The sequence below is a fragment of the Glycine soja genome, chromosome 12, assembly GCF_004193775.1.
Source record: "Glycine soja cultivar W05 chromosome 12, ASM419377v2, whole genome shotgun sequence".
Classification (NCBI taxonomy): Eukaryota; Viridiplantae; Streptophyta; class Magnoliopsida; order Fabales; family Fabaceae; genus Glycine; species Glycine soja.
Genome location: NC_041013.1, coordinates 3,616,419 through 3,639,935, shown reverse-complemented (window position 1 = coordinate 3,639,935; position 23,517 = coordinate 3,616,419). Strand labels below are relative to the sequence as shown.

General features: G+C 31.0%; 3 protein-coding genes across 9 annotated transcripts; 1 reads left to right on the top strand and 2 right to left on the bottom strand.

Annotated features, from left to right (window-relative positions):
• The first annotated feature begins 3,158 nt into the window (after nucleotides 1-3,158).
• LOC114379153 (protein NLP9-like) lies at nucleotides 3,159-9,405 on the top strand. Of its 5 annotated transcripts, none has more exons than XM_028337756.1 (6): nucleotides 3,159-3,239; nucleotides 4,534-5,599; nucleotides 6,138-6,182; nucleotides 6,338-7,084; nucleotides 7,357-7,480; nucleotides 7,937-9,405. In XM_028337756.1, exons 2-6 carry the CDS (start codon nucleotides 4,643-4,645, stop codon nucleotides 8,977-8,979), a joined length of 2,916 nt encoding a protein of 971 aa, XP_028193557.1. In that variant the 5' UTR covers nucleotides 3,159-3,239; nucleotides 4,534-4,642; the 3' UTR covers nucleotides 8,980-9,405. The 5 variants fall into 5 exon arrangements, with proteins under 5 accessions (XP_028193557.1, XP_028193553.1, XP_028193556.1 ...); XM_028337752.1 differs by lacking the exon at nucleotides 3,159-3,239 and adding an exon at nucleotides 3,285-3,503; XM_028337755.1 differs by lacking the exon at nucleotides 3,159-3,239 and adding an exon at nucleotides 3,534-3,640.
• A 1,874-nt stretch (nucleotides 9,406-11,279) lies between these two features.
• Nucleotides 11,280-16,586, bottom strand: LOC114380034. 3 transcript variants are annotated; one of them, XM_028338933.1, is made up of 9 exons: nucleotides 16,353-16,586; nucleotides 15,790-15,880; nucleotides 15,652-15,717; nucleotides 15,536-15,569; nucleotides 13,710-15,444; nucleotides 13,248-13,326; nucleotides 12,790-13,007; nucleotides 12,445-12,713; nucleotides 11,280-11,604 (listed from the first exon to the last, which is right to left on the bottom strand). In XM_028338933.1, exons 2-7 carry the CDS (start codon nucleotides 15,870-15,872, stop codon nucleotides 12,971-12,973), a joined length of 2,034 nt encoding a protein of 677 aa, XP_028194734.1. In that variant the 5' UTR covers nucleotides 15,873-15,880; nucleotides 16,353-16,586; the 3' UTR covers nucleotides 11,280-11,604; nucleotides 12,445-12,713; nucleotides 12,790-12,970. The 3 variants fall into 3 exon arrangements, with proteins under 3 accessions (XP_028194734.1, XP_028194733.1, XP_028194732.1); XM_028338932.1 differs by having other exon boundaries at nucleotides 12,445-12,696; XM_028338931.1 differs by having other exon boundaries at nucleotides 12,445-12,683.
• A 2,890-nt stretch (nucleotides 16,587-19,476) lies between these two features.
• LOC114380279 (B3 domain-containing protein REM20-like) lies at nucleotides 19,477-21,016 on the bottom strand. Its single transcript, XM_028339280.1, has 5 exons — nucleotides 21,008-21,016; nucleotides 20,526-20,925; nucleotides 20,321-20,454; nucleotides 20,039-20,125; nucleotides 19,477-19,968 (listed from the first exon to the last, which is right to left on the bottom strand). Exons 1-5 carry the CDS (start codon nucleotides 21,014-21,016, stop codon nucleotides 19,729-19,731), a joined length of 870 nt encoding a protein of 289 aa, XP_028195081.1. The 3' UTR covers nucleotides 19,477-19,728.
• Between the last annotated feature and the right edge of the window lie 2,501 nt (nucleotides 21,017-23,517).

Here is a 23,517-nt window from a genome sequence, read left to right as displayed (position 1 = left end):
TTTAAAGATTTATAGGAATTTTAATGTTACATATTAGCCTTCTCACATTATGGGTGCACGCACAGTTTGTACATAATTAATAAAAGCATACATAATCAACGAATTATTAATTACCAATGATAAAACATCGATAAAATCATACAAAACACTTCATTTTTGTGGTTGAGGACCTGGAAAGCGAAAAATATTATATACTTTTACATTGACAAGCAGTACGATTAAAATTTCATCAAAGACGAATATGACTTCTCCAGACTCTTTATAGATACCCTTTTATATATTTATATATAATATAAAAATTCTTTCATTATATCTGTTGTGGATTTTTTCTTCTTCTGATTTTTAGAAATAAATAAGCATTACGTCATTAATTTTAATTATTATTTCCATTAAAAACATTTATACTGATTTAATTTGATAAAAAAATTATTTATAAATAATTAAAATTTATGACTTGTTCTTGATTTTAAAATTATGTTCATTAAATAGCGGGGACAATAAAATCTCACTTTTATTATTTTGTGAAAAAATCTTTTAAAATAAGAAATAAATGATAATATGGTGATATATTTTCATTTTTTTATGAAAATATATTTTCCCCTCAACCTAAATGATCTACAACATTTTTTTTTCTTCTTTTTTATTTTAATGTTTTCAGTTTTTTATATTTATTTAATACAATTACTTTTTATAAATCTTTTAAACAAATGATGTTAAAACGATATTACTTTTTAGTAAGTTGAAAACTCTACATTTGATTATAAGTATTTATCTGAAACGATAAAATATAAAAATATATACTATATAATGCACATTAAGAACAACTTTCTTACTTGTTTACAAAAATGGAGATATCTATATTTATCTAAATTTAAAAATAATCAATTAACAAGTACTTTTTATCCTTGGATTTTTAGTTATCAAATATTTTTTCGTTTCTAAAAACTTTCTAACGAAATTGAGAAAAAATTTATACATTAATATGTAAAGAGTTTTTACACTATTATCTAATAAAAGATTATTATATATAATAAATTTTTTAATTTTTATAATAACTACTAAAAAGATATGGATACATGAGTTTTTATTGGTTGAGGATGTACGTTTTACAATCTCAATGAAAAAAAAATTAAATTCAACAAAATTGATAAAATTTATTTCTTTTTATTTTTAATATTTTTTTATTAATAGGAATTAAAAGAGTGTCATAAAATTTACAATAATTTATATATTTTGTTCAAGATCATAGCTTTGATTGATTATGTTTCACTCTTTTAATGCACCAATATTTTTTAACACAAAAGATAATCACTTGAACAAAATTAGCATTTGAGCAGACGTACGGAGTTAGCTTTAATAAATTCTTCAGATCACTAATTGAAACAAAAATTAGTTAAATATGATGAATATGAAAACTTGGTTGCTTTCTATTGACTTTGATTAGGTTGGTATGGTCTCAAATTGATGGGAATTTTGACTTTTCAAGTGATGTTATGCATAAAACAAAAGTTATCTTATGATTTATTGAGTAATAAATATTTAAAATTTTATCTAATAAATCATCTTTATTTTGTTATGTTCCATCGTTACTTTTAAAAATCAAAATGTAAATATGAATTTTTAATAAATTGAGTTAAAAAGGATCTAATTTAATTGGTTAAATAATGATAAGTAAGTTATTAATTTATTGTAAATCACTTGAGACTATCTTTAATTTCTACAAACAAAAAAATGTAATAAATTAAACACGTTAAAATAATAATTATTATTATAAATTTGTATTTGTTTATAAAGAATTGTTTAATGTGTCAAAATAAATAGGATAAAATATGTTTGAGATCTCTGTAAAATTGAAAAAAATATTAATTTTGTCTTCATAAATTTGTTGTATTAATTTGGTCACTATAAAAATAAAATATATTTTTATTAATTTTTAGTGGTAATTCTGTTAGATAATAACCTGATGTGGCTAATAAACTTGCACATATAATTTGATTACAAATAAATTAAACATTTGTGTCAACTAAACCCCCTAAAATGAATTAAATAATTTATGACAACTAAACACCCCCAGAAATTACAATTTTTCATCACTTCTTGGACAAGTTTCTCGCACTTTATGATGAGACCAGGGAGAAAGATGAAGTAATAGTAAATTCTGGTGTTTTCCAATGTTATGGAATTTGGTTCAGCCCGCCCAGTCGGACCAGTCTAACCAGGAGCTAGTGGCCTAATTAGGCTGGTTTTGCTATTGGACCATTCATACATGTGGTTCGGGATGACCCGACCAAACCCGACCGATTTTTGAGGAACCCGGTAACCCAACCCAACTTTACAAATCCGGACTGGGCTATGCACACAAAAAAATGGATCACCTCTACGACTTCGTTTTGATGTTTTATTATTATCAATTGTTATTTTGGATTTTGGAATATGAATAAACTTTTCTTAATAGTTACATATATAATTTTGAATTTTTAATATAAACCGGATCAAACCAGACCAATTATTGACTCACTGATTGAACTACTAACCCACTACCTCGACCGAGTCAATGATTAGATTGGTTTTTATAAGATTATCTTCAGATTGTATTTGAGAAGTAGAAAAAAATAATAATTAAGTATATTAATCATATAAGAAAATTGTTTAATGGAATTATCACTGAGGATCGACAAAAATATTTTTTTATTTTTACAATGATGAAATTAATATAAAAAATTTATAGAAACAAATTAATATTTTTTAAATTTTATAAAAATCTCAAACATATTTTATCCAGATAAATATGATGACTTATATGTATCCAAATATATATATATATATATATATATATTAGTAACACCGCTGGAAAAAAAATTCTAAAAGTGAGATATTAAATATATGCGCAAAGAGTATAAATGGTACTAAAATGACCTAAGGAGACAACTTAAGGTTCTAAAAAAACAAAAAATAAAAAGTACATCATTCTCAATGTCCGCAATCTGTCACCAGAATAATATATATATATAAGATCTTTTTTTTGTTTATTGAAATATAGTTGTCTATCCATAAGATTCTATTTTTTGGTTGAATACTATACATAAGATTCCTGATTCCACTTGAATACTGGTGGTTTGGTAGTTTCACGTCAATTAATTAATTACACAACACAAGGGCAGAGTACAGTTATTATTTTATTTTGTCCATAATAAGAAAGCTTTTGGGACTGAGGCTGAGGCCGAGAAGGGTCGATCAAGGTTAACGGATTTCTATTTTTAGTAACCAGTTTGTGTACTTTTAAGTAACCCATTTATGTGAAACTGCCGCAAAAGACTTATACCACTCACTTCTATTCTCTTACCTTTCCTCTTATAAAAGTCTCTTCCCTTCTCCTGGGGGGTGTGAAAATTCTGAATTTTGATTTGCAAGTTTCAAGTTTTTGGAATTTGAGGATATCATACTTTTTTAGATAATAAAGTTTAGGCAAATTGAATTGAATCCAAAAGCTCACTCCAAACAAGGTAGATCTCAAAGTTCAGAAAACAACTTATAAATTACTCACTAATGAAGTTTTCACATTTTTCACATTGAAAGTGAGAGTCAAACTCACGTTCCATTGAACAACTTGCATTCACACCCTTTCTCATTGCTAAAAGTGGTTGACACTCTTTTCAAATCCTTGGTCTTGGTGCCTTTATTCTGTATTACACTCTTTCACTGATTGCACTTGCTCGGATACAAGCATTCCGGTTTCTAAGAAACCCAGTTTCATTGTTAAATTTGATACATATTTTTTAAAACAGTTTGTTGTTTGTTTACGTGGTATGATGTTTAAAATATCTTTTATGCTAAATTTGCTGCTATACAGTTGTTCCTGATTTTAAGATTGGAATTCTTTTTAGGCTTTAAATAATAGCTTTAGCCTTTAGGGTAGTTGGTGGCTAGTGTCTACTCATTAGTTGGTTGGCGATTTTTGACTCTAAGATGTGATGAGTTGCTTATATTTACTTCCACTAATTAGGACTTTTATTAAAAAGAGGACTTTGGACTGATTTTTGAATCCTGAATCCCAATCCCCTCAAGTTTCAAATACGCGATTTTAAAGTAAGGTGATTTTTTTTAATGATGAGGCGAGGATAGTTCAATAGAGAGATGAATTTTTGATTGAGTTTAATTTTTATATACAGTCTTTTTACATTATAAACTGATGAGAAATCATCTAAGGTATGGCTTTTAAAGTATTTATAGAATTATAGTAAAAATTAACATATGACAAATTAAGATTGAATGATAGTGTAAAAAAGTGTATTTTAATTAAATTCTAGAAGATTAAAATGTATAGGGATTTCAATCAGCTCAACACAGTGCTCAGTGAATTGCCAGAATCTACATATTCATCTTATAATTCAATTTGTTTTCCTTTCTGTTTGAGTGGTTGAGATTGTCATTTTTCTTTTTCCATCAAAAGAATTTTGTGTGACTTTTTATTTAATTTCCTGAATTCTTACACTTTGCTGAGATTGTGCATGCCTTACAATGTTAATCTTGCAGACTTTTAGGATGTTGGTAAACTGGGAAGAAGCCTCTGGTGCAAATTTTAATTCAAAGGAACTCTAACATTGGTCAAATTTCAAGTTCAATTTTTCTCTTCAACCTAATCATGGAAGACCATGTTTCCCCTGAGGGAAAGGAAGTTAGCTGTTGCGCACCTCCTGGGGCTCAGTTGGAGGAATCAACATCGGTAGATGGTGGAAAGAAAAATTCATCTTCAGAGGACATGTTTAGCAACTTCTCAGAGCTCATGAACTTTGATACCTATGCTGGCTGGAGTAATAGCCCATCCATGACTGATCTGAGTGTGGCTAATGTGTTTTCATTATTTTCCTCAGCGCCATATCCACCACCTGATGGATTGAATTTAGTGGAACAAAGCAATGGTTCATTCTTTATGACAGAAGATAGTGAATTTCACAATGGTATGGAAAGTTCTCCTAGTTGTGTTGAGAGAGTTATATTTCAGCAAATGGACATCCATCTTGGGTTCTTAGATGAAGCAAATGATTCAAATAACTTGGACTCAAAAGAAAAACTTAATGGCAAATCTCAGCAAGTTAATACCTCAGACATGTGCAATTACATAATCTCAAGGTCACCAGGTAGGTCGCTTGATGATAGAATGCTGAGGGCTTTGTCCTTCTTTATGGAATCAGCTGATGAGGGAATGTTGGCACAGGTGTGGGTGCCAACAAAGCATGGTGATGAATTCATCTTAAGCACAAGTCAACAACCGTATTTGTTAGATCCAAAGCTTGCAGGGTATCGTGAAGTGTCAAGGGCATTTACATTTTCTGCAGAAGGAAAGACAAGAACATGTCCTGGGCTTCCTGCTCGCGTGTTTATATCACATGTTCCTGAATGGACCTCCAATGTTGGTTACTACAATAAAACTGAGTATTTAAGGTTGGAGCATGCTAAGAATCACGAGATTCGTGGATCAATTGCTCTTCCTATATCTGATGTGCACTCTCAAGTGCCATGTGCTGTATTGGAACTAGTCACTACAAAGGAAAAGGCTAATTTTGACAGAGAATTAGAAATTTTTTCTCATGCACTCCAGGTGGATTTTTCTTTTGCTATTTCTAGCATATGCTTCAATTTCTTCTTATGTTGAGTCTGTTTGGAAAATCTGTGTTATTCTATTAGAGACTTGGCTATCTTAGTACAAAGGTTATCATGGAGAAGTTTCTACCTTGTCTGACAAAGTATCTTGTATTTTTTATATATTTGATGTTGACCTCTTGCTGTAGTTGAGGAGCAGTTAGGCAAGAAGATTTTTTCAGGATGTGTATGGTGTGTTCATATTTCTTGTGATCAAACTAGTACTAGTTTGCAAAAAGTGGAACCATAAAAATCATCTTGTGTAGGCTCATCCTATATTCATTAGTGCAGAGTTACTTTAAAGTGTACGCTTGGTTTAATTGATTGAGAAACCTCTAGGATTGTGCTAATATGTTTCAAAAACGTCTCAGTCATTTCAGTTATGGATGCACTATCAACCTACTTAGAAAACTGACCTTTTTTTGTTTTGGATATTTCCATATTATGTTATCATCAAAGGTACTAATGATAAATGTCTTTATGATGATTTTAAGCAGCTTGTAAATTTAAGGACTTCAATGCCTCCACGACTTCTTCCTCAGGTATTGATAGTCAATATTATGACGACTTATCATATTGATTTTCCCCTAGTCTAAAGACAAAGCTAAACTTTCTGAATTATGAAGAGTAGAAGTGCTTGAGATGTGTTTTTATCTGGATTTGTGAACTTCTTATAAGATTGCTTCTTTTTCTGCAGTGTTTATCAAGTAACAAAAGAGTTGCTTTAACAGAGATAATTGATGTGTTACGTGCCATGTGTCATGCACATAGATTGCCACTTGCACTAACATGGATTCCTTGTTGCTACAGTGAGGGAATAAGAGATGAAACTGAGAGAATACGAATCAAAGAGGGTCATACAAGTTCTAATGAAAAATGTGTCCTATGTATTGAAGAATCAGCTTGCTATGTAAATGATGGAGGGGTAGGAGGATTTGTTCATGCATGCATTGAACATCATCTTGAGGAAGGGCAAGGTATAGCTGGGAAAGCTCTTCAATCAAATCATCCATTCTTCTATACTGATGTGAAGACATATGATATTGGTGAATATCCCCTTGTTCATCACGCACGCAAATATAACTTGAATGCTGCAGTTGCAATTAGGCTAAGGAGTACCTATACCAATGGTGATGATTACATATTAGAATTCTTTCTGCCTGTCAATATGACAGGGAGTTCAGAACAGCAACTTTTATTGGACAATCTCTCAGGTACCATGCGGAGAATTTGTAAGAGTTTGAGGACAGTTTCAGATGCTGAGTTAACAGGAATAGATGGTTCCCAAGGTGGGTTTCCAAAGGAAAAAGTCTCAGGTTTTTTTCCAATGTCCAGGAGAAACTCTGAGATAGCATTCATAAATGGTGACCATGATTCGGTCCAGAAGATGTCCATGAAGACATCTAACATGAGAAATAATGGAACTGAAGCTGTTCATAGCCAGGTATATATTGACCAGTATCCTTTATCCTTTTACCTTTGTGAAATTTAATATGAAATGGATGCTGTGTTTGAGAAAGCATTTGTTCCAAGTAACTGTGATCACAGAATAGAACGGAGGGACAAAATATTGAATGTCCATCACATTTCATTTATGTCACAAAATGGAGCATTGATTTGATAGAGTTTATGCTTCAACTTTGTAACTTGTTGGTGAAATGATTTTTAATGTCTTTTTGGAATTGAATTTTGACATTGTAGGAATTTGTCTTGTAGGCAATGAATGGATCAAGAAAGCAGGTTGAGAAAAAGAGAAGCACAGTGGAGAAGAATGTTAGTTTGAGTGTTCTCCAACAATACTTTTCCGGTAGTCTGAAGGATGCTGCAAAAAGCATTGGTGGTGAGACCACGTTGTTATTTATGTTAATTTATTCACAATTTTTAACTCAGTTTAATGTTTTTGGGTTATATGAGGGATGTTTGTAATCGTTTGAGTTGCTTGGTTGCATACATATAAGTTTTATAGAAGCCATTGTATGTATATTTTTTTCCCTCTCCCAAAGTTACTACTTACTAGGGAAAACAATGAATGTAATTTCATTGAACGTTTTATGGTGGAATTGCTTAGAATGAAAGATACAAGAGAGATGTTACAGAGTGAGATATCAAATATGCTAGTGTAGTGTCAAACCTGAGTTGAGTTCATTAACATCCTTGTTAATGACAATTTAAATTGAAAACATATACTATTGTTGCTCTATGATTTTATCTTAAAGTTATGTTAAACATTTCTGAAAGGTAATTCTAGTTAACAAAGACGGATTTGTCGTTAACAAACATTTTTTTATTTGAACAGTTTGCCCAACAACTCTAAAAAGGATATGCAGGCAACATGGAATTTCAAGATGGCCATCCCGCAAGATAAATAAAGTGAACCGTTCTTTGAAGAAGATACAAACTGTGCTTGATTCTGTCCAGGGAGTGGAAGGAGGACTGAAGTTTGATCCTTATACTGGGGGGTTTATTGCCGGAGGATCAATCATGCAGGAAATTGATGCACATAAATATCTTGTGTTTCCTAAGAAAAGTTCTGTGAAAGATCCAAAGCCGGCAACACAAAAAACAGTCTCAGTAGCTCCAGCACCTGGAAGCACTAGGGAGAATTCTACAATTAAGTTGAATGATGATGAAAGTGTTTGTCTGGTGAGAAACAAGTTTGTGCACTCAAGAAATGTTCTTAACTCCAATAGCAGTAAGGGAGAATTGAAGAAAGACAATGTTTCTTCTGATGATTGTTGTGATGATTCAAAATCAATGGCCATGAATGATGGATCATGCCAGAAATCCTGCCTTTGGACCAAGACTCAGGATTGTCCTGAACAAACTTGTTCAATATCCTTGGTTACTGATGAGGTTGAAGTTGGTGTAGATAGGGTAGAAGGAGCTGATGAACATAACCATCCGACTTCTTCAAGCACTACACACTCATCCAATGGCTCTGGCTCAATGATGCATGGCAGCTCATCATGCTCTCAAAGCTTCGAGAAACAAAAGCATTCAAAAGTCAAGTCAAATTGTGTTGATAGTGGGTCAAAAATGATTGTGAAAGCTAGCTATAGGGGTGATACTATACGTTTCAAGTTTGATCCATCCTCAGGTTGTTTCCAGCTATATGAAGAAGTTGCAACAAGGTTCAAATTGCAAAATGGGTCATTCCAGCTCAAATATCTTGATGATGAAGAGGAATGGGTGATGTTGGTGAATGACTCGGATTTGCAAGAATGTACAGAAATTTTGGGTGACATTGGCACACGTTTTGTGAAGTTTCTTGTCCGTGACGTGCCTTGTGTTTTTAGAAGCCGCGGAAGCAATAGTTGCTTCTTGTCAGATAGCTCATAGTGTATGATATGATGCAAGGCTTCATTGTGAAAATTCAAGTCTTGCTACAACAATATTTTGTTAGTTTATCTCATTCTTATGTGAATTTTGGTTCACACTGGATTCTAAAACCATGTTGGTTGGAGGAGTTGGCCTTTTAGCCACCTATGCCATATGCAAATTTCTTCAGTTTCTGTGAAGATCTTGCAAGTGTCATTTATGGCCATTGGGTCAAATATTTGTTATAGTGCAATCTTTTAGGGTGCTCGTTTTTAGAAGATAGAAAGATAAACTCACATGGTAGCACTAGCACTAGCATGTTAAATATGTAGTTCTCTCTCTATATGCTATGATTAAAGCTGCATAGAAGTCTACAGTTGTAGACAACATAGTTGTAATTAGCTCAATCTTCAGTTTGTACAAATTTGTAATAAGAAAATATGATCAAAAGTAAAAAAAAAAAAAACTGTATATTTCAGTCCTTGTTTCTTTTTCCTTGCCAAATGACAAGAAATTATGAACATAAGTAGTGAGCTACCATAATTATGTGGTTAGGCAAGTTTCAGGTACCATAATATAAGGCATGTTTGATTCACTTATCATTTTTTGGTTTTAAAAACTGATTTCTAAAATAATTTTACACCACTTAGCAATTAATTTTTCTTCCAAATTCTATTAATTTTTGAAAAATTGTTTTCAAAAGAAGTATTTAAAAAAAAAAAAAACAGAAATAGTAGGAGATATTTTCTCTTTTTTTTTCAAATGTTATGTTAAAGTATTTAAGAAACAATTTTTTACAAAATAAAAATGTGCTCATGGGACAAACAATTTTAAATATATTGAAGGAACAAACAAATTTAAGTTAGAAAACTATTAAAAACAATAAACAAACAATGTCTTAATCATTGTCCATTTGGTCTCCTTAGTCCTAGATTTTCAATTCTTTCAACCCTGACAGTGTTTTAGTATAAAAATTGTGGTTCAAATTAATTTGGATACACATTTTAATTTTATTTAATAGCTTACAATTAATTCTAACTGTAAAAGAAATAAATTCAAAGTATGTGTTGTTCAATTACCTGAGAAACCCCCTCTTAAACTCGAATAGAGAAAAAAAGTTGTTCAACAATAGTCTAAAACTAAACTCATGAAAATTGCTTCTTCAAAATTCTTTAGATAGTTTAATTAATAAAATCATAAATATCTTGTAAATGTTGTCTCTTTTTTCTTGTCGGATCTTCTCATGAGGTTCTTCAGAGCTTACTAAGCGGCAAAACACATCCAGTGTTTCACAGTTCAGGACCACTGAGCTTTCTCAAATTTTAAGACTAAGCAGACTTTGATAATGAAGAAAAATTAGATAACCTCTTGGCTTTCAAAAATCAGGAGCAGAAAACACATCCATTTTTATACACAAAATAAATTCAGCGAGTCATTTTATCGAACCAAAAAGTCCATGTTTTTTCCTGAGTCATTTATTGAACTCCACCCCACATAATGGTTGTTGCACAATGATAGATTGCAATTAATTTTCAGACCAAAATATACATTCAAATGAGGCATAAAACACTTATGAATTAAGAATCAGGATGCTGCCTTTCTTCTTAACAACGCACTATGTGGATGTTTGGGATGCTATGAACTCGATCGAGAGGCTAATTGCACAGCTAACTGTAGCATACATAAGTAAACAATTATGTAATTGAAAATGTTCTGTTAGCATGCCGCATTTTTTCTTTACTGGACTTTTACTTTTACCATGACAGTGGCCTATTTGGATAAGCTTTTTTAGTAGAGCTTTTAGGAGAAGAGCTTATCCAGAAGCTCTACTATGAAAATCTCTTGTTAAATTAATTAATTAGGTATTTGGATGATACACATTTAAGTGCTTCTCAAGAAGAATTTACAAAAGTAGTGTTTGGATAATTTATAAAAGTGCTTTTATATTACTGAAATTACTAAAAAAAGTCATAGAAATTAAATGAAATGTTTAAATTAAATATAATTACTAAAAATAAATATTTTTCTCTTTTATATTATTAAAATTACTAAAATGGTCATAAAATTAAATGAAATTATTTTTATTTTAACTTTTTATTTGTTTCTTTATATATTTTCTTTATTTTTTTGTAAAAATAATATAATTAAAAGGTTCAATTACATGCCATAATTTTTAAGAATGGTCCAATTGTACGGCTTTCTACGTCAATAATTTGCAAAATAAAAATCTAATTCTTACATTATTTTTTTAACAATCTAATTACTCACCTTCCTAATAGTAATTTGATAATTACCTGTGCAATTATGATTTACGACATATATAATATAACCATGTCATCCAATATAAATTTGTCCAAATATATCCATCTCATGAACATGTAACCTTGTCTTCCAATAAAACTAAAAGATATATAAGTATTGTAGTTAATTAAAAAAAAACAGAAATTAAATTCGTGCTGGAAAAATATTTTTAATCGACTCTTTGACTTGTTCCATTAGTAAAGCACTTTGAGCATCCCATGTGGTTGTACTAGGGCCAACTTCATTTTCTTCTTCATCACTATATATTTTGTTCGTAGTTTTCATCAAGTGGATCCAATTCCCCTGTCCTCTGACATTTGATGGCTTGACTAGTCTCAAGGATTTCTATTCATATGAAAAGAACAGACAAAAAAGTCATTACCCGACACAATTAGCTAAAATGCTTTGAAAATTAGATTGAAGATTGAACAGGCAAGACAAATACTCTATTTGACTACGATTAAATTTATGATTAAACCATGATGCACTGTGGCCACTGCTAAACTGGATATAAATGGCTCACTAGGAAGTTACACCAAAATCCATGACGAACAATAGCCTCAACAACCCAGTGCAGCAAAAACTTAATACCCTTCCAGAAGATAAGTTTGCACCAGAGTTCACTACTGAACCCAAAATTCAGTAACCTTCTACCAAAATCAGGGACCAAGCCTCAACAATCTACTGCAATAAAAACTCAATACCCTTCATTTGGAAGCCATGGTCAATTTTCATCAGAATTATCTTTTTCTATTGAACCTAAAATTCACTACCCTTATACCAAAATCAATGACCAAACACTTGCCTCAACAATCTAGTACAACAGAAACTCAATACCCATCAGCTGGAACCCATGATCAGTTTCTACCAGAGTTTTCCACTGAACCAAAAACAACACTGACCTCCAACACTGCCCAAGTTGAGGAACCACATTACAAGCCAATGGAGAAACCATCAAATAAGGTTAGTTACACAGATAAATCAACAAAAAGTCTCAAACAGTTGGATTTCATTCTATGCTAATCCAAATCGAAATTCTCACAAATCCAAACACACACCAATCATTCAAATAGCTTCCAAATGAAAAACAAAAATAAACTTGAGATTCAATTCACATCATATAACAATAGGAGATTGAAATCACAGAATATTGAAATCAGAGAATGAGATTGAAATGTGGAATACCTCAAGAGCAGCGATTGCAACCGAACAGTGGGATTGAACAGAGGAATCACACCCAAGAGAGAGAATCAGAGTTAGGGTTCCTTATGTTACGAAACGAGAGAGAAGAGAGGAGCTAGGCTTCGTGGCTTTGTGCAATTGAGAGTGTAGGACATACTGGTCATTTTCAAATTTTTTATGAGGACATTTTTGTCCAACAAAAAATGTAGCACTGCTTGCCGAAAAGTTGAGAATTGGAGAACCTGAAAATTGTAGCTTCAGAAAAAGCTCAACTGAGAGCTCTAATGTTTGCAAAAGCTGAAAAAATATACATCCATAAACCACTTTTAAATTGTAAAGAGCTTATACCAGTAGAGAAGCTCTTAGAAGTTCTTCCAGGCTGCAACCAAACAGGCTCTTTATGTTATAGCAAAGGATTGATTGAGACCTATAAAATTTCTTGGAGGGAAGCAGCAAGGCCTTGCGAAATAAACTCACAAATGGGTAAGCCCATTTCAAAATTTTCTCTGTTTAAACCCAACACCCATTATCATAAGCCCATCAACATCTTTAGTCTTTCAATGCTACTGCAATGTCCAAAACACAAGAGTTATTCATACTTAAGAGACATAACTTTGGCTTGTTTATTATGCACTTATATGGCCAAGTAATCATCTAATATATTTGCTTGAAATCTGAGTGGTACTCCACATGAAGCAAATGAATAAAGTTAGAAGTTCTCAAGGGTTAACTAGGAAAATAAAATCATGCACATTACATACAACACTTTTAGTTATGCCACCATATTTGAGGAATGCAACAAATACCTATCTGGAAAGGAAGGAATCAGCTCTTCAATTACTTGAACAAAATCTCTTGCATGTTTCCCAGATGATGACTGCTCTTCTGTATCAGTGTGTAACAGAACAAAGTAATCAGGTAGACATCACAATTATCCTAGCAGTATTGGATGCAACTTATCAAATCTCTATATTCATAATTGATAAATGTATGCCAAAGCAGTAGTTAGATGTTATTCACAATAAATTAAACCAGTGCACAAGGCAGACTAGTAGAAGCATACTTTTTTTGGTTATTTTGTCATTACTATTCCAATACCTCATTTCATTTTCAGCTCAAAATATGAGAAAAAAAGTGGAAAGCAAGGTGATCACTAATCTTCATTGCTTCATCCCTCTTGCAATTAGTAGCAATAAATTGGTAGAAATAGTATAGTTTATATTATATGTTTTGGTTAAAATAGGGAAGATAGCATAAACTTTCAATACCTTCAACATCTTCAATGCGATTATTACCAGTGAGGTATAAACTCTTGCTCAAGTTTAAATCTAGGCCTTCAGTCATGACAAACTCTTCCAACAAATGACCTATGAGATTATATGCAAGCATACTTGTCTTATCACAAGCATCTTGGATAGCGAGGTATTGGTTCTTGCATTCACTGCACTTAGTGGGCATGGGTTCTTTCTCCTTACAAAACAAATCTGTTGTGTCTGTAGCATCTACTTTAGCATCAGATTCAGAAAATTCATTTCTCTTTACAACATTTTCGTCCAATTCTCTGTCAGGTGAAATAACTGAAGAATTATTATTTTTACAGGCCATAAATGTATGGAAAATCTCTGTGCTTTCTCTTTGGCATTGGTCAGTAAAAATGTTGCATTGAGTGTTATGAACTTTGGAGTCCAAATCCACCGTATCACAGTTATTAGCTTGATGCTGTTCAGAACCACTATTCAACTTATCACTAGTTGTAAGTGGGGAGGAAGAAACATTTTCCTCAAATGGCACAAATTCTCCAATACTTTCTCCTTCACAGAATGAATACATTGAACCAGATGTTCCATTTCTGAATTGTATATCCTCCACAAGTTGACTATCATTATCATCATCATCGCTGCTGCTGTAATCACTTTCTTCCAATTGTTCCGAGTAAGCATCAGTAAAGTCTTTATCCAATTCATCATCAGGCAACAAATCCAAAACAATTTGTTTTGTCAAAGCACTCATGTTTAGTATGCAGTCAACTTCTTCCTCAATATACTTCTTCTTGAACAATAAATCATTCATGCAGCTATTAGAACCTCTGTTAATAACATCTAGGGTCTGTGATAGAGACTTTGGAACACTATCCATATCACTGCACTCAAAAAGAAATTCAATCAAAAAATTCACAAAAGCTGTCCGTATGGACCTATTTGATATTACCGCCTTCGGTTCTATGAGAAGCTGTAAATTTCTTAGTTCTGGCACTGTCACTACTTTCTTAACAGACCATATAGCATTCATAATATCACTTTGCAAGGACTTCACCTCCGGGGAGAATTGGAAAAATTCTTTTGAAAATATGTTATGACAACCAGTATTCAGCTTTTGTGACAAGTCTGCTACTGCCATGGCTTTGGCTAATGGCTCTTGCAGCTCACTTTCTCTATCAAGTTGTGAAAGCATTTCCATACTGGTTTTCTTCACTACCTTGATTAGATGGTCCCGTGTCCATCCATGTCTGCGAGGTTGTAACTGAGGTATTGATGCTTTCACTCCTTTAAGTTTTCTACGCATTGCAATCAAGGCCTGACATGGCAATTTTTGAAGTCCACGCAATATATTTTCTACAGCAGCATGATGAGATTGGAATCTTAATGCAGCCAAAGGCTCACACCTGTCTCGGAAATTCTGTGGATTGGTGAGAAGAGAAAAAATATGCTTACGAGTCTCCAGACGGTTGTCGCTTTTGCTACCCGGAACACTTGAAAGAGAACCCTTGATAACCTTTTTCAATTTGCAACGAGTTATTTCAGACTTGAATGAGCCACCAGTAACTATCATAGCAAGAAGGTAGAGACCCTTGGTAGTCAAATTATCAAGGCACGATGATATCAACCTTTTCATGTTTGGTATTTGAATCAAATCAATATCATCCACGGTGACATGATTCTCTTGTTCAATGTGGTGCATTCCAAAGGCTTCTTCAACATGAGTTCTTACAGACTCATAAAACATCTGAAACAATTACAAGATTATCAAATTATCATTCAAAGAGCAATGCAAGTAACCATAGTTAAAATACAAGAAAGGAAATACAAATGCTTACATCATCTTCCCTGATTAAAGACTCGGACAAATACCTAAAGACAGAAAAATATAGAATGAAACTGTAATTAGAGTGAAAACCTAGAAGCAAAATGATTGAAGGAATGAGGCACAAACCTATTTTTGATATATTTTTTCAACTTCTTCATCTTATATTTAGTGAGAGGAATCCCGAGTAACCACCTGCAGCAATTTTGGTATTAGTGTAATTAAACAAAAAGGAAGTTGAAATAGGAGAATGAGGATGTTACTTACTTGCTCTTAAGTTTAATCTGTTTGTCTTTGCGCTTGAAATGGGACAAAATTGACTGGGCATCTGCTCTATCAAACTTCATCATTGCTTAAACTGTTGCACAAAATTGAATTGAATGGAGTGATTGACAGCAATATTATCATACTCGGACAAGTTATTGACTCGATCGATATTAAATAAAAAAATTAAATAATTCATAACCTGCAAACTTTTATACTTGCAAAAAATCATAAAAAATAGTGATATTCTATATTCTGGAAATACAAATAGTAGGTAGACTCAGAACCACAGGACAATCTGAAACTGAAAAATTATCTTAAAATCACATCATAAATTCAAATGATACAATATCAAGAACAATAGAATCAATTCAGCACCATGGATTCCCAGCCTGAACATATAACATACAATACATTAAAGAGCAGTAACATAGATACATAATTAACTACAATTCAAAGTGCACCAAACAGAAGGGTTCAACAAAGGGATTCGAACAGAGCAGAGAATGGGTTAAACAGAGGAGTTTGAACAGAGCACATAAGGGTTCAAACTTCAAAGTGCGAACCTGTTTTCAGAGGCCGATAAGACGTCAGTTTTCAATACCAAATGCGTCGCCGTCGTCCAGGGGGAGGCCGCCAGAAGCTTGCGATTTCCTTCGTCTCAAACGCTACCGGCGACGGAGGTGCGGCGAGGGTAAAGCTTCAACTGAGATGAGAACTGAGGGTCTCGAGGGAGGCTGAGAGAGACAGAGGATGAGGGTTTCTTCGAGGAAAACAAAAAATAAGGTTAAATTTTTTTTTCTTCTAATTAATTTTGTAAGCTTCATCCTCTGTTTTTGTTCGAATTGAATTTTTTCCTTTAATTTTTAAAAATTGTTTTGATTTAATCCTTTAATTTTTTTGGATCCATTTGATTCTCTAATTTTTAATTTTTAAAATAAGTTAAATCTTATTTTGTCATCTAAATTAATTTAAGTAATTATGTCATCAAATCAAATTTTTAAAATCACTTAAATCTTATCTTATCATTTAAATCTTATCCTACCGTCTAAATATGCATTTTGTGATAGATAAGATTTCATTGGGTAATTACACAATAATGTTTCTTAATATTATGGATTTTATGACACCAATCAAATTAAATTGATTTTAAAAATTAAAAAAATTAGTTGAATCTCTAAAAATTAAAAGATCAAATTAAATCTAAAAATTAATTAAAGAAGTAGTAAATTAATTTTAAAAAAAATAATTATTTTATTTGATTACTTTGATTTATTTTTTAATTTATTATTCAAGTCTCACAATATTACTTTGATTTTGTTTTTAATTTATCATTCAATTCTCATTTAAAATTTAAAGTTAAATGTTTATTTGGTTGTTTATCTTATTTGGTTGATTCATTTTAATCCTTTATTTTTTAAAAAGTTTAATTTAATTTTTTATGTTTTTTTTTTCAATTTGATCTTTTAATCTATTTAAAATCAATTTTGTCAATCATTTAAAAAATTAACTTTTTTTACTTAGTTTTCTCCCTTTTTCCTTCACTTCATTTTTAACCAAAAAAAAAAATCATTCTTAAATTATTAATGGTGTCAATCTTAAGAATGATTAAACTAGAAAAAAGACTAAAATAAATTATCAAATTAAACTTAAAAAAAATTAAGAAGTAGAATGAATTAAAAAAATGATAAATGATCAAATTAAACTTTTTAAAGATAAAAAAAATAAAACTAAACCAAAAAATATATGATAAATAAATATGATTTAATATATAAAATGGTTAAAACATTGATAAAAAAAAAATATTATATATTGACAATGAAAAAATTTGTACACAATCATTTAATTATTGGGATTAAAACTATTTTATACTATTGATACATAGACACTTAACTCTTAATATATATATATATATATATATATATATATATATATATATATATATATAAAACGTATTATACGAGAATGATCTTCTCACGTGAGAATGAGAATAGTCATTCTCATATGTTAGATTAAAATAAAATATCTACATTGGCAGTCATGTTGATGGCGACGACGATGGTCATGGTGGTGATTGATTTAAAACTTCTTACAATATTATTTTCAAGTACATTGTTATTTTTTTCATATTTATTTTTTTTGTTATGTTTATAATATTAATGAATTATATTTTATTCATTTGTTTCAGCAAAGCTGGTTGCAACAAATTTGGTGGTAGCAAACCTGGTTTCCACTAAATTTATTGCAAGAAATTAGTTTGTATGAAATAATTGTGATTCAGACTATTATAATAAGTTTCATTGAATAATATTTTATTTTAATTTGTATTAGTCTATTTTAGAATATTATGTTGATGGTATTACATAAATCAATTTTATTACTTTCAGACATTTGATAATATTGTGTTAATTGTATTATATATTTGAATGAATTATGATATAAAATAGTAATTCTAAGAAAAAAAATATCAAATTTAAATGGGTAATCCGTTGGCCTGAACCGAAACAAACCGTTCATGAATATGTTAGATTGGATTGGATTTTTAAAAAAATTATAAAAACCATACCAAACCAAACCAATCAAATTTGATGAATTGAGTCTTTCATTTGACCAAAATCAGCACATACACCCCACAAACATCCATAATTTTAATATAAATTAAATCTTTAAAACAATTGATTTTCTATTTAATAAATCTTGTAGACTATATAAACTTTATAATTAAACAAGACTTTAATTTGAATTTAAATATTTTAATCTTAACCTTTTATTTTAATCTAACGATGAAAATAATGATCCTCATTCTCTTATGTTATATCCTCCCTTCCTCCCCTCTCTCTATATATAACAATTATGTTAACATTCATATTACATAAAATAAATGTTTATTTTATATCTATCCAAAAAAATATTTGTTGTATATAATTAAGATTTATATCAAACTAGTCTAACTAGTTAATCGGATATGAGTTATTATAAATTTTTAAATATTTTCTTTGATTCTTATAAATAAATAAAAATTAAAAATTTATAATGATAAAGAACAAATTTGTACAACTCAGAATAATATAACAAATATTTTAGCATGTGCATTACACAAAATAAATGTATTTTATTTAAATAACTATTGAACAATTATCTTTAATTAGATATTTCTCATAAACAAATATAAGTTACAGAGAAAATAATACATACGCTACCAATATAAAGAATTTTTACTTTGTCATTCACTTAAAAATTGACGTATATACGCTACCTAGTTTTTATGCCAGAAGCCAGACAAATTGTGTACAATTCCTGGTTTCCAAATAAAAATTCATGTAATGAACAATTGAGTTCTGAATAATATAAAGAATTGAAGAAAGATACCACTTTATTTTTCTTCTATAAACACAATAAATGCATTAATAAAATGAAGTTTATGAGATTCTCACTCAGTCTCTTCCAGAGATGCTTCAATTCAAAGAAGAATAAATCCTATAGCAATTCCATTCATGATGGATGCAATCTGGAGAATCTCATTTTCAGCATTACATGTTTTTGTCATTATTTTATAAAATGAGGGTACAAAGCATATAACATATAATAAGGAATTATATACACTTGACCAATCTTACGATCTAAACTGGTTCCAACATTTTGCGAAAAGGAAACAATTTTAACAACTAGTAGCAGAGTAAACAAGTAGAATTGAAGTCCACAAACAACATTTCAAATTCTAATCCAATTAATAGAAGTTGTCCAAAGCAGAACAAGACAAAGGGCCAAGCAGTGACATAGTGTAAGCTAAATGATGGTGCAACCAACTACAGACAAATATGGTTACCATTCCATGAGAAAATGGAAGAAACCATTATTACATAAGAGAATGATAAGTAATAATTCCTAAAAATATTTACAGCATGTAATTAATTAAAAATAAGCAACATGCACCCGTGGTGTTCATCTCCTCCTAGCAACATGCACCCGTAGTGTTTTTACTACTTGGTCTTCCCCTGATATAACTTCACAGAAGCATGTATCATTTCTTTCAATCTTATTCCTTCTACAAAAGCTTGCCCAACCCTTGATATATATTCTATGATCTTGCCACCTACACACTATTCCTGTCACTTCCTGATACTTTATGCGGATGGGTGTCAAGTTATGATGATAGTCTCCCAATTCATTCATTGGAATATCCTGTTGTAGCAAAGAAAGTACACAATGAAATATAGTTGTCAAAAATGGTAAGTAACTATTAGAATTATACCTTGCGCTGGCAGGGTTGACAACATATAAGGGTGATCTTTTCAGGAAGAGTAAGGGAAAATTCTTGAATGGCATTTCCTGGAATATGCTGCAACAGGGAGGAATCAAATCATTAGATAAGTGAAGAAGGAACATGCAGAGAGATTAAAAGGGCTTACAAACCAAACCAAAGGGAAGAAAGATTTGAAACAAATGGACTAATTCATCTAACAGTGCTTTCGTGTCTGAAAAGCTAATATCTAGATGCAAGTTAAAAGGACAGAAGAAATATAAGAATTCTAACCAATTCATTGGGTCTAGTTCTGTAGAGCTTTGCTTTAAAAAAATGATTCTCCGGATGAATACAGATTTCTGGATCAAATACATATTGTGGAAGAGGATCTTCAGCATTGGGGTTGGAACTTGATGCAGTCTCCCCTAAACAAGGACAAGCAGTAGGTGAAGAGAAATGGGAAAAAACTAGTTCTCAAGATGAAGATAAAACTTACTTTTGCAAGCTCTTCTATGATGACTTTGAAGATTGAATCCAGCACCGAATTCTTCTCCACTCTCTTCATCATCATCATCGGAAGAGCTGTCTGGCTCCTCAACTAGTTGTGTTGCTGCTTGCTCCTCCTCCATCTTTACCAAAGGCTTTTGACACTGTGTTGATAATTGAAGGATTAGTACCACGAACTCATTTCTCCGTTCATGCTTGAAGACAAGAAAGTCTGCTTGTCCTAAGCAGTTTTCTTGATGGAAAGCCCTCCACCCATCATCAAAATATAATTTCTCTTCAACATATCGTGTTTTGACATGCCACGCTCTCTCACTAGCATTTCTCAGGATCACATCCTCAGGGATCCTTCCTTGTAACTGTGGCAACCTCACAAAAGCATTTGGTATAAGCTGCAATTCAGATGATAGAAAAACCTCCTCTTATTATCATTTATCACACACTCAGCACAAGATCAACACTTTGGTAATCAACCACTGCCATTGCTTTTCTATGCCACACTTCTAAATCATTATAGAGATAGCTAAATTGTCATATCTCATTATTGTCAGTAATTAATTATCCATACAATTTATATTCAAAGTAGTAATATGAGGATGTCAATATTATAGTTGCAGAAAGTATAATCAAGAAAATAATATCATTCTCTCAAAGTGCCTCTCTGGGAGGAAGACTTTGAAGAAATCAGGTATCTCTGGGCACCAGTACTCATCTATCCAAAATTATTGCAAGTCCTGAGAATTTTAAATGTCCAAATAAATTGAATTGCCAGAAAGAAATCTAATATTGTATAGTCTGAGGGCAACCTTATACTTCCGAGTAGAAGCACTTACTTAGTTGACTATATTTAATTTATTTTTCTAATTAAATGATCAGGACCGTGCTTTCTATTTATTTATATATCCATTTTATCTTCACTGTTTCTTTAGTTTTTATCCATATAATTAAAAGAATGTTAATCTAATAAAAAAATTAAGAACATATTGTCAGGGATAAATATTGAAGCAGTTTAATTTTTTATTCATTTTAAATTAACCAAAAATATAAAAAAAGGAGCCACCAAAATCATTAGACCCTTATGTCAATCGATGACAAAGAGAAAGTAGTAAACAGAGATAATATACAAGGTAGCCGGTGTTTATTCTGCTAGTAGTACAACAATTGTTTATTTATTATTTTTTTAATTATATTATTGATACGAAATATATATTAATTTTGTCGATTTGATTGTCTGACCCTTTTTAGTAAGGTTTTTCCCTTTTAATTATGTTTTTTCTATTCACAAAATTCGAAGCTTAAAAGGATCGAGTCCAATATTACTCAAACTAACAATTTATTAATTTTTTTATTGTTTTTTTAATGAAATATTTTGCCTTTTCTAAAAAAATCAAACTAAGGTTCTGACGAGATAAAATAAAACACAAGAAGCATGACACACGAGAAACCAGTCAAAATCAACTACCATGTCCACAATAATAATTTTGCTCCGTACACGACCTATTTGAAACCCTCAAAGTGTAAACAACATTTTCTCTTTGTAATATTCAACAACAAACCAGTGTTGAAATCAAGTTTTTCCCAACCATATCTAGCTAGCTATTTCAATCGTCAGGTATAAAGAAAATGGCTTCACTCAAGACCTTTGTGGACAAATACAAGTTCTCTTAAATGAAAAAAAAAAAAAAAAGTTTCAGAACCACCAGTTTTTCCAAATCTCATTAATTAACTAGTGCTTTTAAACAAAAGGGTTTCACTGTTTCAGAAGCAACAGAAGGTTGAAATAAAGCTTTGTGATCCTTACCAGCAAATCAAGTGATATATACCATGCATGAACCCTACACACACATATATATATATGAGAGAAAAATATCATACCAGTACTGTATGGCTAGTCATCTATCCAAAATTATTGCAAGTCTTGAAAATTTGAAATGTCCAAATAAATTGGTCAAGAAATTGAAATGCCAATAGAAATCTAATGATATATATATATATATATATAACAAATTTATTTTTTATTCATTTATAAATTAGTACAAAAAATAAAGAAAGAAAGAAAGGAGCCTCCAAAATTATTATCCATATGTCAATCAATGACAAAGAGAAAGAAGAAAACCGATCATAACAGTTCTAACTAAATGGTGCTATCAATATAATTAAGAAAAAGGATTTTTTAAGCAAAAATTATTATAATTTTTTAAGGTTAATTTTTTCGTTAAATTTTCAAATCTCATTTAGCTACTCTTTTTAAAACAAAAACTTGTTTTTTTTATTATTGTCATTGTATTTTAAATTTATTATAACTAGTATTTTAATGCACAGGTCAAGTCCAAAGTACTTTATAATTATAAATGCTAACTCTCGCATACTCTGGAAATTAAATGAAATTTCTCATTGAATTTTCTTTTGTTATATTTTTTTAAAATTCTAAAAGTACATTTTTTTCAAGACACATGCATTACTAAGTGAATAAAATGTTAGTCATATTTACTAAAAGAATAAAACATAAGCTACAAAGTTCGCTAAATTTCACATTAAAAAAAAGTTCTCTAAATTTCACCTTATAATACTAACATTACTTTTAGTTTCTCATCTTAAAAATAAAATTCTTTTAACTAAAAAAATCTCCATCTGCAGCTAGATAGATAGGTGTGAATTTTTTTCCATTAATTTTAGATTTTCATCCAAAAAGGACTGATTATTTGCTTATCAAATGTTACTTGTCATTGATCTTGTATGTTTCTCAGAACATAGGTATCTATGGTATATAATTAAAACTTTCAATGCACTGATTTTAATTTGATTTGTTTTCTTCTGTATGCAGTTAAATTAAAGGATATGGCCCTGAAGTTTTCAGGTGCCTACAAGCAGTGCAAAGTGCAAACCTTGCACAGGGTCCAGTACCTACAAGAAAGGATAGAGGCCATATCCTAGCTTTCACACCATTTCAGAAGGGGCTCCATACCCCTAATTGTTTTACTAAT

Bases quoted from the DNA above. Each gene is read 5' to 3' on its own strand.
- LOC114379153 (XM_028337756.1), top strand. From the start codon at position 4,643: ATGGAAGACCATGTTTCCCCTGAGGGAAAGGAAGTTAGCTGTTGCGCA. The intron at 7,085-7,356 runs GTATATATTGAC...TTTGTCTTGTAG, and splicing joins CTGAAGCTGTTCATAGCCAG to GCAATGAATGGATCAAGAAA. The intron at 7,481-7,936 runs GTGAGACCACGT...TTATTTGAACAG, and splicing joins TGCTGCAAAAAGCATTGGTG to TTTGCCCAACAACTCTAAAA.
- LOC114380034 (XM_028338933.1), bottom strand. From the start codon at position 15,872: ATGATGAAGTTTGATAGAGCAGATGCCCAGTCAATTTTGTCCCATTTC. The intron at 13,327-13,709 runs GTATTGAAAGTT...ACACTGATACAG, and splicing joins TCGCATTGAAGATGTTGAAG to AAGAGCAGTCATCATCTGGG. The intron at 13,008-13,247 runs GTATTTGTTGCA...TGGACATTGCAG, and splicing joins ATTCCTTCCTTTCCAGATAG to TAGCATTGAAAGACTAAAGA.
- LOC114380279 (XM_028339280.1), bottom strand. The intron at 20,455-20,525 runs GTAAGTTTTATC...GTCCTTGTTTAG, and splicing joins TCATAGAAGAGCTTGCAAAA to GGGAGACTGCATCAAGTTCC. The intron at 19,969-20,038 runs GTATAATTCTAA...TTGCTACAACAG, and splicing joins GTCAACCCTGCCAGCGCAAG to GATATTCCAATGAATGAATT.